The 12011-nt window shown below is 35.9% G+C and overlaps 1 protein-coding gene across 1 annotated transcript in view; it reads left to right on the top strand.

The window, feature by feature from the left end:
- The window catches only part of pdlim1 (PDZ and LIM domain 1 (elfin)), a 6728-nt gene extending 3566 nt beyond the window's left edge, over positions 1-3162 (top strand). The window contains exons 4-7 of the mRNA XM_027136346.2: positions 183-364; positions 565-710; positions 1446-1563; positions 2441-3162. Coding sequence (XP_026992147.1) covers positions 183-364; positions 565-710; positions 1446-1563; positions 2441-2627 — 633 coding nt within the window. The 3' untranslated portion in view covers positions 2628-3162. The remainder of the gene's footprint in view (positions 1-182; positions 365-564; positions 711-1445; positions 1564-2440) is intronic.
- Positions 3163-12011: the final 8849 nt, after the last annotated feature.

The following is a 12011-nucleotide window of genomic DNA, read 5'->3' on the forward strand; positions in this document are numbered from 1 at the left end:
TCCCTTATAAACCCAAGGCAGAATGCACTTTTTACATTTATCTGGATTTTCATGTTCATTTTAAGTCTAATGTGCTTTTGGATGGAGAGGAAAATGTAGTTGAACCATTTTGAAGTTCTATTTCCATTGTTGTGTGGTTTCAGTAATTCATTTTAATTTTACTTTCTCTTTCACTTCTATAGGAAGTGAAGCAGATTGGTTCTGCTCACAACAGGAGTGCTCTCCCGTTCAGTTCTCCAGGCCCCATGGTGGTTACAAGCCAGTATAATAATCCAGCCGGCTTGTACTCTTCTGATAACATCAAGAACTTTAACAGTGCTGTTGGTGGTGCCAAGACCACTGTGACCAACGAATCAAGTAATAAGTAAGAATTTCTCAGTTTTATATCAGTAATCACCGTTTCCATCACTATAGTAATTAGTTAAGTGGAAACATTTAGTGTCGCTTGAAATTTGAACCATTTTTTTAAGTATAAATATTTCAATAATTTAAAAATGAATGTCTGTTTTTCTGTATCTCTTACAGTGCCACCAACACAGTTTACATATTTTTTGTCTGTTTCAGTCCAGATCTCTCCAAGCCTGTCCAGAATAAACCATTAATTGCTGTTGACTCAGAGGTGTATAAAATGCTGAATGAGAACCAAGAGTCCAATGAGCCTCCACGTCAGTCTGCATCATTCAAAGTCCTGCAGGAGATTCTTGAGACTGGTACTGTACCTTTTACATCATATCTTATAGTATAGTAGTAATCAGTGTTGTGCTAGTTACTAAGAAATAGTTACTGGTTACTTCATTCAAAAAGTAACCGAGTTACTTTGATTACTTACACCAAAAAGTAACGCGTTACTGTTAAAAGTAACTTTTTAGTTATTTTTTTAAAAAAACGTTCTTTAATGTTCCCAGTAATGGATAGGACATTTGAACCAGAAAGACACAGCTTACATTTGACTAAAAGGTTTTTGTCTTTATGCTCAACTAAAGTGAAATAATGAGCATATTTCCACTTTGAGAAACTCCTCTTGCTCTCGCCTTGACTCACAATTACTGCCGCACATACTTGAATAAACGGAAACACAACCACAGTGCGGCGTCTTCTTTGTGTTTACAGTGGTTGGCATGCACAAATCCTACAATGCGTCGCTGCTGTAAACAGGTTAGGCTGTAGGTTCCACTTCGGCCAAAATGAATTAATTTAAAAAAGTAGCGGACAAACGCACCATATGGTAACAGGGCTACTTTATTTAAAAAGTAATGCATTGGAGTATTAGTTACTGTCAAAAGTAGCTTTGTTACAGTAATGCGTTATTGCCCAACACTGTTAGCAATATAGTGTATGTGTACATCACTGGTACCTTTTTGGGGAAAGCAAACATTTTGGAGCTGTGTTTGGTGTTTTGTTTTTTTTTTTTGTTTGTTTTTTTTAAATTATTATTCTTTGCACAGGTGATCCTGACAAACCATCTGGGTTTCGAAGTGTGAAAGCTCCCACTACAAAAATTGCTTCTTCTGTGGGTTTTACTGAGAAGCTCCACATCTGTGACAAATGTGGCTCAGGGATTGTGTAAGTTAACATTTGTAATTTTAAGATTGTGTTGTAAAAAAAAAAATGATGTAACCTGAAATAGGAACGATCCTTAGGTCGTTTTCATATTGGGCATGTTTTCAGTGATCCAAATAAGAGTGCAATTGTTCCCAGCTTTCCCACAGCAGTGGTTTGCATTCAGACTCATTCGATTGTATTGAACCCTGGTACGTTGATTTTGCATCACCACAATCTTGCATATAGAACATAGTGTTTGACTTTTGGTGCTATTATATGCATATACCATATATTATAGGCACCTAACATCATCTGTCCCCCACAACTTTTTTTCTGCGACTTATGGTACATGTATAATGTGGAAACTAATGATAATGTTATCAGCTAAAACATATGAGCAAGCTACTTTACTTCCTGCACAAGTGCAGACCTGAGTATGAGTTGGAGTCATTCACAGGAATTGCAGCACAGTTCCAGTGCAACTGAAATCAGACCACCTCCTACAGATAGTTTCTGGTTTGATACCGCAGTTCACTTCCTGGTCCACATGACAGCTTTCACATTACAAAGTTTTCACACAAACCAAACTTCCAGTGTAAAAGCACTCTTTAATGTAAAAACTAAAAACTTTCATGCGGCGTTGTTGCCACCTTGTGGAAGGTTGTGGAACTCTTCAAAGTCATTCACTTTGCAATATGGGTCTATACAGTAGATACTTTATTGCTCATTCAAGGTAACATGTTAAAATTTCATAGTCTTGTATACAATATACAGGACAGTATCTCCTATCTATTTAATATTTAGTTTGATTTATTAAAATGAACAAAGTTTAAAGTTTCAATTCGTCTGTTTATTTTCGTTCTTTGTTTAATGCAATACCCATTTTTTTTAAACATAGGGGAATGTTTGTCAAACTGCGAGATAAGTTCCGGCACCCTGAGTGCTACGTCTGCACCGACTGTGGAATAAACCTGAAACAGAAAGGACACTTTTTTGTCGAGGACAAGATTTACTGTGAGAAACACGCACGTGAAAGAGTCACACCTCCCGAGGGTTATGATGTCGTCACAGTCTTCCCAAAGTAGACGCTTTCCCAGCGATGCCTAAAAACTGCACAATGCCCTGTTTTGAGGAATTCTGTGCAAATTGTAAACACTTCCGGCAGTTTTTTTTTCCCCCACTGGGTTTTGACAGTATTTGAAATTGAGAAAGTATTCTTAGACATTCCATGTTGAGGCAGTGGAACAAGTGCATTGGTGCTTTAATTCTGTCCAAAAATGCTTATTAAGAGTGAGTGACTTTTGCAGGAAAGTATGAATATATTACAGTGGTAAACTGATGTTTCTGGCACATTTACTGTAACTCTAAAATATTTAACTTTTGGGACTGTCAAAGATTTAGGGACCAATAATTTCATATTCCTGGAAAAGTGAAAAATCTCAGTGCTTCAGCTTTCTCTGGAAACTACATATGAGTAATAATACCATATCATTTCATAATCTCAATTTTGGACTGCTTATTTTTATGTAAAGTATCATGTTCTTGTTTTCAATCTCTTTTCTGCAACCATCAGTGTAATAAATGTGATTGAATTGAATAAATTCTTTTAATGCCAATCTATTTACATGCTTTTAGGAAGTTTGTATAATTCAAACCACAGTGCATAAAATAAAACAGTCCATCTCTCAACACTTAAAGCTGGTGTAGGGAATGTTTTCTGACACACACACAGATCCTCAGAATAACAGCCCATCTGAATACTGTTGCTGAGTATGGTATGTGCATACTAGCGTACCATGTTGCTATCACTTTATGGCCAATATTTAACTATCTATAATGTATGCTTAATATTCTTTGAAACCAATACCATTACCATGACAATCAGTTCCGTGTCCTTCAATGGCAACTTTTCGAAAGGGCAAGTTGTAGATCACCTTTTAAAGATGTATTATTCGTACAAATGGTGGAATATCTAATGTTTTACAGCATACAGTATGCTGTATGTGAAAAAGATCACATGGGTCAAGTGTTGGGTCATTATCTCAATGTGACAGCAATTATTTTATATAAACACAATTCCAGTCATATTTGCATCTTTATGCATTGTGCTATTTAAGTGAACATGCTCTTGGGGCATTAAGATACAGGTGCATGGAGTCAGTAAAAGCAAAGATGGGTAAAGTCACATTCCTGGTCTCTATTCCACAGAGCACGGAAACTTTGGCTGGACTTTCTTACAAAATCATGAGCTTTCCTTCCAAACAGTGGACCCCAAAATCCAGCAGTCAAATTCAGGATAACTCTTACACTTACACTTGGAGTATTTTTCCTGTAAAAGTTGACTTCTTAATTTGCATAGCTTAATTTTGTATTCTGCTATTTGTAGGATTTTTTGCACATATATGTTTGAAAGGGACTTCCAGACCTAAGAGCATCAAGATATTCCTCAACAGTCAGGTGTCGGACACGTTGCTGAACACATCAGTCCTGAAGATCCAGTTTTGCTGCACACATGTCATGTTTTCTACCTCTCGAAGAAATAGAAAGTCTCACAACACATGATTTTTACAAGATTTGCTTCACTTTTAAACCAGTATACTGCTGCCAGAATTACCAGGCTAAGGCAGACTTGGAAAAGAGTCATAGCTATATCGTTCAAATTTCATCTATACACATGCCTGCTTTTTTGTTTGTTTGTTTGTTTGTCATTGCAAGAATAATGTTTTCAACCAGAGTGATGTTCTGAAACAACTCATGATGGCAATTTTAGTTGTATCTTCTTCATTGCCCTGTCATTCACATATAGGGATAATTTGTCAATGTTCCTTTTGTTGTTGTTGTGAAGTTGGAAAATATATGTACCTGAGCAACAGGATCTTGATGAGTTTCAGGTCCTTCACATGTTCACACACACTTTAATACTTTTATTAATAGTTCCCAAAAAATTAGGTCATAAAGTCAAACTGATTATAAATGTAATGTATGTAAAAATGTTAAGTACATGGAGCTCTGAGGTCTCAGGGATTTCAAACAGAGCATAAGGGCTATATACATAATGGAAGCAGTTTTACCACCTAAAGGACCAATGCTTAAAAAAAGTCTTTGTGAACAATTTAAAATGAATGATTTCAAAGCCAAATTAATTAATCAGCAACTTGCGTCTTGAACATGGCAAGCTGACTGCCAAAAATGACATTGTGCATAATCCCGATTAAAAGTGCCCCAAAATGTACTTTCACACTGAAAGAGGATAAACATCTGACTTTCTTCATTGGCTTCCTTTTTTGTTCAATCACCTGCTCAAATTCAGTAGTATTCACAAATTAAGTATAAATCACATAAACCACTGTAAGAGACGTGGACAGAAACAGACCACTTTGTCTTCAACTGCAAAACTTTTCTACAGTGCTCACAACATAAAAGGTAAAAATGACGCATTGATGGAAGACGTACTGAATTATTTTTGTCCCAAATGGATCCATGCATTTGTAAAATTGCATCCAAAAAAATAAACATTGATTGGTTGCACACTTGTTATTAATCTAAACTCCTCCATCCGGGAGGAGTCTGTAAACATTCTCTCTAAAACTCTGCAAATCGAAGGGGAAGAACACATCATTTTCCAGTGAGCATATGCTTTATCTGGGTAATTACATTTCAGGCATTTGAAATGTTAGGTAAACTGCTTTGGTACTTGGGTCAGGAATTGTTTAAAGCTTTAGTGCATAATTAAGGATTCTACATAGAATCCTTGAATCTGATTTTGTGCAGGTTCACACCTTTCATGTTACCATTAATTTCTAGATTTTTATTCACAATATATCAGTAATAGCAATTTCCAAACAATGTATTTCAAGCATTATTGTTTAAGAATGTATAATGTATGTCTTGTATTGAGAGATGGTTTTGAGCCATAATATACTGAAATATACATTTTACAAACAGTTACATTTTAAAAACAGTTTATTCATTGTCTATCTGTGATGCTCCTGTCCACATTTGCTACTTCTTGTATAGAGGCCATACATGATGATACATAGCAGATGTCAAACCCATTAACGATGCTGTGACTGACTGGCCCCTGGATACCACTCTGTCAGATTTCTTTTCTAGTATAGAAGCCCCTACACTTTGACTTGACTTACTGTATCAGCACATTTTCTCAATTTCTTACAAATGTTTTTTTAAACAATATCCTGATCTACATTTCAGGACAAAGAGGATTTCTTTCAACTTTACATAAACTTTGCTAGCATTTGGTGGCATTGCTATTTAGTTTTGCTTACCTTGAATGAAAAGCTTGGGGTAGCCTTCGACAAGCTTCTAACATTACCTATCAATTCCTCCTGATAGAACTGGTGTAACATTTGTCTTACTGAAACATGCCTTTATCATACAGACCAGATATTTTGAATGTCATTCATTTTTGAATGTGATTCATTGTCATGAATGTCATTGATGAATTCTCCAATAATTTTACTTTAATTTTACATTTTGTTACAACCTTATGTGATTTGCTTATAGGATTGTTGTCCTGCTGGATGACTCAGATAAAACTAAGTGTAAAATACCTGGCTGAGGTTTTAGTGTGTCCTCGGTCCATGATGAGGTAGTAAGTCCCCATTAATGGTGAATGTACATATTTTGGTACTTGTTCAGTTTGTCACATTTTTACATCCATTCTGAATGATGCAGTAAGTAGTGTGGTCCCAAGATATTTAAATTATCATACAATTGTTTGTCAAAAAAAATTAAACTGAAATTGCTACTATGCATTCTGAAATAGTGAATACATTTCTGTGTAAATGATATTAAAATGATATTATATTATAATGCATATTACAGTGGGAAACTATGTTAGTCATTTTGTTCCTGTATGCTACACATACAATAGTTACAAAATATTTTATAATAAAGTATTTCATAAGTGAGATATTAATTCCGATACAGTGTAGAAGAGAACTAAAGGCAAACTATAAATTGTATGTTCACAGGGAGTAAATCTCTACATCAAATAACAAACTAAAGCATTATTATTTCATCTCAAAATTTATTTGAATGTGGATAGAAAATGTATACACATCTAATCATTGCAAAATGTTTAGAAACTAGAGGAGTAGGTTTTCTCTGACAATATATTTATTAATTTGTCATGGAACAACCAATTACAAGAATAAACACAAGACATGGAATAATCCGGTTTTTGGGGACGAGTGCAGCAAAAAAAAAGTTCATACAAGAAACGAAATATTTCCGTTAAATCGTTTCAGCTTCACAAAGTGCAGCTACTGATGCTAGAGCTCTGTGGGTGTAAAAAAACGATCGAATCCTTTACTCATAAATACATCATCTTTACTGCATCCAAATGTCAGATGTTGTATAAAACTGCAGTCTAATTCTTCCAGTAGCAGGTCTGTGTAGTAAGTTTGCGCTCCGGTCAGGCGAGGTGAAGAGCTGCTTGCTGAGCTGCGGTATAAAGTGAGTGAACCGGATCCATGTGGATGTTCATCTTTAAGATCCAGACCGGGTGTGTGTCCCACGTGCTCGGGAATTCTGAGAGTTTCCATCAATGCCCAGATATAATTATGCGCAAATCGTAAGGTCTCTATTTTTGTTAGCTTGGCGTCATCGGGGAAACTGGGAAGCACTCTCCTCAATGCGTCTAGAGCAGAATTAAGATTGTGCATACGATGTCTTTCCCTGTCGTTTGCTTTCTCCCTACGACTTCCACACGCGGAGAGCTTTGTCTTCAGCTGACTTTTTACTGATTTTCTTTTGCATGACGTGATTGAAAATGTATTGCTCTTTGGCGCTTTCCCCTCCTGGTCAGGTTCACTGACGGTCAAGACGACAGATCTTGCTTTGGTCATGCTTAGATGGGGTGAATTGTAAACTCCTGTTAAATGAACGCGAGAGGCACGTGTCCTGGTTCTCTCCAGAGATGCGCGCGTCGACTTGAAAACACTGTAAAGTTAAAAAGAAAAACACTTCAATATGTTGGAAAGCCAAACAAAACACGTAACATCAAAATAAAAATATATATTCAAACCCTGCACAAGCTTACCTTATAAAGAGTAGTAAGTCTCTGAAATTAAGATTTTGTAGTTAGTTCTTACTGGACTGAGTGCTACCCTTGGTATATAAATGCACACGCACAATAGAGACGTGACGCGCTCTCGGGTTCATTTGTGTTCTTTTTATCCAATCTGCATGTGTGGATCGTGTGTAGAGAGCTCATGACCAATCAGACTTGCTGGAGCACTTTTTTGTATTGGCTTTCTATATTACTTAGCATTTTTGGAACGCAGACTTTTTCTGACATACAGATTTGCGTAATTTCAAAGTCATTTTATTGTAAACGTGCCTTATTGCAAATATACTACTTCAATACTTTTTTTTCGCTCAGAGTGTCAAATGTTTTCCAAGAATATATATTTGATGATAAATATATATTAGAATGTCAAAACATGTGACTTTAGGCCCATTGTAGTCTGTACGCATAATAGTCTCCAACTCAGAGCGCATTGGAGACCTACGTTGCTTTATAAATTGGGATATTATCTACATACATTAGTATTTATAGAATCAGATACTAATGAATATGGCTCTAGTTTAAAGATTACACGACCAACAAAAATAAAATAGCAAATTAATTAACGATTAACCAAGTTAATTAAAACCAACCCTGTTTTAAAATGTACTGTGTCGTGCGCAAAAAACTCAACAGTTTCGTTGTGCTTATAGTCTGTTTTCCACTAAAACAATTACGTAGAATTATCTTTTGATGAAGACAATATTAAGCCTAATTGCTGATCAACACTATAAATATACGTCTTTTCAAAATGGGATGAAAAAAGTGGCGTGCGCCCTGTGGTCTCCAAATTGTTCCAAATTGTTTACTAAGGCAAGTGCGCAGTTTGTCTTTATTCGTAGTTGAGGATAAAAGACATTTAAAGGTGAATGATTGGCCTAAGTTTACTCTCTGCTATAAGTCGTGATAAATCTTAGTTTATAGGAGAGACGTTAGTGTGTTTCTGTGGACAAAAAATATTTGCCAATGTAGACGACATCTCCACAAAAGCACTCATCTACAGTCTATCTAAATATGTATTTTGTAGGGTATCTGATAACCATATGCTTTCAATAAACTAGACAAATAAGTCAGGGAGATAGGGGATGTTGTCATGCTGTTATAAAAAGCCTTGAAATAATCCAAAGTAAACCAAATCTTGCCGCTTTACAAATAGCAATTGATGCCAGATCCATGTTCGGATAACGCAGACAGGTGTGAGTTTGGGGCTGTCAGATTTGTAGTCTGATTTTTTATCAGTGTCGTGTAATATCCTGCTTGTTATGCAAAGTATGGGCAAACATAAGCGAGCAGTTGCTGTGGAAATCGGTGATATCGGCAAAGAGTTGGTCCGAACGCGATTTAACAATATTTAACAATAAACGAGACTTACTCGAGAGCAGGTGATACCTGCCTTCAGCTTCTTGATTAATACTTCCTCAACTACTCCACTTTGCAATCTGTTGTAATTCTATATTAAATCTATTTATTATTATTTTAGCAAACAGAAGTACCAGGTGGGGCTTTATTTTCATCCTCAGCTTTTGTTTGAAGGAGGCCAATGAAGAGGCCAATGAAAGACTGAAAACTCGCTGACCAGCTTTTTGCCATCCATTTGTCCTAAACTGGCAGACAAGCTATTGAAATCTTCCCTCTTGTTCAGACACGGGGAAAGGCTGTGTAGAAAAGAAGAAAAGGAAACTTCGCTCCGGAGGAGAAAAAAAACACACAACTTAAAACATTTAATTGCAACCCGGATGCCATATGTACACCACTTGTACAAAAACTCAAACAATGTCAACTCTTTTGTGAGCTAAAACGTGCGCTTTTGGAGACGTGTGCGCTTTTGGAAAGGTGTGCGCATCGAGATCAGAATGACCTTGAGTACACTTCTTGGAAGAACTAATGCTAGTTTAATGTGCTGTCGAGGTTCCTTTTAGAGTCGGTCTATTGTACTATAACGCATATGCTTGTGATGACCGAATACACCAATTATAAGTGAATAGCTAAGAGCACTTTGGTAAACCTCTGTTTCGTTTAAGCACTTGGGGCTACGCAGATTAATCAAGCTTTAACGTTGCGGATGATTGTTTATTCAAACCAAGGAGTTTCGACATCGGGCCCCATTTGAGCAGCACATAGTGCCTCTAATTAATTTGTATTTTCAAAATATTTATATTCTTATTGGGGTATGTTTCTCATTTAGACATTTAATGCAACAGCATGCACAGGGAACACAGAGAACGTCGGGAACACACCAGGAAAGGAGCTTAAGGTAAATATAGAAAGCAGTTCACCTAAATCACTGACTACCATTTGTTAATTTATGTTTTCACGTTTAAATGTTTATCTTTAACTGTTCGTGGGGGAAATAAACAAACAAGTAGATTCTTGATACAGCAATCGTTTTTGTAAAACAAGAAGAAGAAGAAGAAGAAGAAGAAGAAGAAGAAGAAGAAGAAGATGCATATTAATATAAAAATCAATGTGAGAAAGAAAGTAGATAATCTTATTTTGTACATATACAATTGTTAAAATGTATTTTAATAACAGATATTTTTTTAACCTAACCTATTTTGGAGAAAAGTGACATTCAAAAAAGAAGAAAGGCACAATATTGGCTATTTATGTCAGTCATTCATCAGTAGCTGTTTTATAATAAGAAAAAGTGTCGCAGTGCATTTGGGAGCTAGAGGTAAGGCAAGATATGCACCAGTCCATCAGGTGCACACGCGCGCAAACACACACACACACACACACACACACACACACACACACACACACACACACACACACACACACACACACACACACACACAAACCAAGAGGTGGACAGTCCTCCTACTTGTATGAATGGCTTTGGGAGGTAAAAGGAAACAACAGAATCAATTGGAAACATACATGCACAGCGCAGAAAGGGCATGAATTGGGGACCAGCTGAGATGGATCAAGATAGAACAATTCTACGCTTCATGCCTCCAGGCTATTTAGTTACATTTTTAGTTATGTAGTTTGCATACAGACATTCAGCTACAGCACGAAGAAGATTAAGTACAGTAGATATTAATAAGGCTCATTGCTTTGTGCTCCTTGCCAATATGAGGGGCTTTACGCTTGGGGAAAAGATGCACTCGTCTTTCCTAGTTAACATTATATATATATATATATATATATATATATATATATATATATATATATATATATATATATATATATATATATATATATATAAACATGCATTGATTATTAATTAGACTACTGTACATAGCATCTGTTTTTCCTTAAATAGATTGTTCCTTTAGCAAGAGTTTGTCTTTTTTAATTAAAACGATACCTTTTATGTAAAAGGTATCAAAAATAATATAAAGGCCTCATTCCTATTATTATTATTATTATTATTATTATTATTATTATTATTATTATTAACTAAAATAGATATATTGGTAAGAACTCCTAGTCATATGAAAATCCGATTGGAACTGCAGATCTGTAGTACAGCGACCCCACGCGTTCCTCACGCGTCACTGTAGCGCATACTAACTGATATGTCTGTGTGAGATCTCAAATGATTTTCTTACAATGATATATTTTCGATATTTTCAATAGATTTATATTAGGGGTTGCACTTTTGTCAACTATTACTTTGAACAATGTGATATTTTCCTATGCTATCATTTTTGTAATAACTGATCAATGCAGTACATTTAATGTGATATCAAATGAAAAAGTTTAAATTAAAGCCCAGGTCCCAAACCTGGCTCGTGAAGTATCCCATGTATTGCATATGTTAATGTTTACCTGCTCCAATCTGGTTTAAATAAACAGCTAATTAGGCATTCTTCCTAAGTTGAAGTGTGTGTTAGATATTTAAATTGAGTAGTTTATACAATCTCTGCTATACATAAAACATTTCAATAACAAAATGTTGATAATAGTGCATACAATAGAAATGTTTCCCCAAAATCATCCTAATGTAGTTACAAGTGCTAGTTCTTTTCGGTTTTAAGAGTTATGTGGTAGAAAATCTCTGTAAAATCTTGACTTCCCAGAGTTTCCCAGAACCACTGATAAAAAAAAACCATATATACATGCAGTATCACCTATCAATTTTCTCACATGATGGAGAAAAAACATCTGTTCAGGCAGACCAGAGTCATCTGGCTACCAACATATACAAGGCACCAGACCTTTGCCATGGCCATTCTCCCACTATTTTTTCTGATCACTAGTGAAAGTCATATTTCAGTAACATTGTAGCAGATGGAGGCTTCCTTGTAGTAAGTCCTAATAAGTCTATGAACCCCTAAAAGTGCCTGGCATGATAAACACATGCCCCCTGTGCCCCTGTGGCACCACACCGCTCCCTATAGCCAAGTAAGGGTGTCCATGGTAACTGCCT

Source organism: Tachysurus fulvidraco, chromosome 4, assembly GCF_022655615.1.
Source record: "Tachysurus fulvidraco isolate hzauxx_2018 chromosome 4, HZAU_PFXX_2.0, whole genome shotgun sequence".
Classification (NCBI taxonomy): domain Eukaryota; kingdom Metazoa; phylum Chordata; class Actinopteri; order Siluriformes; family Bagridae; genus Tachysurus; species Tachysurus fulvidraco.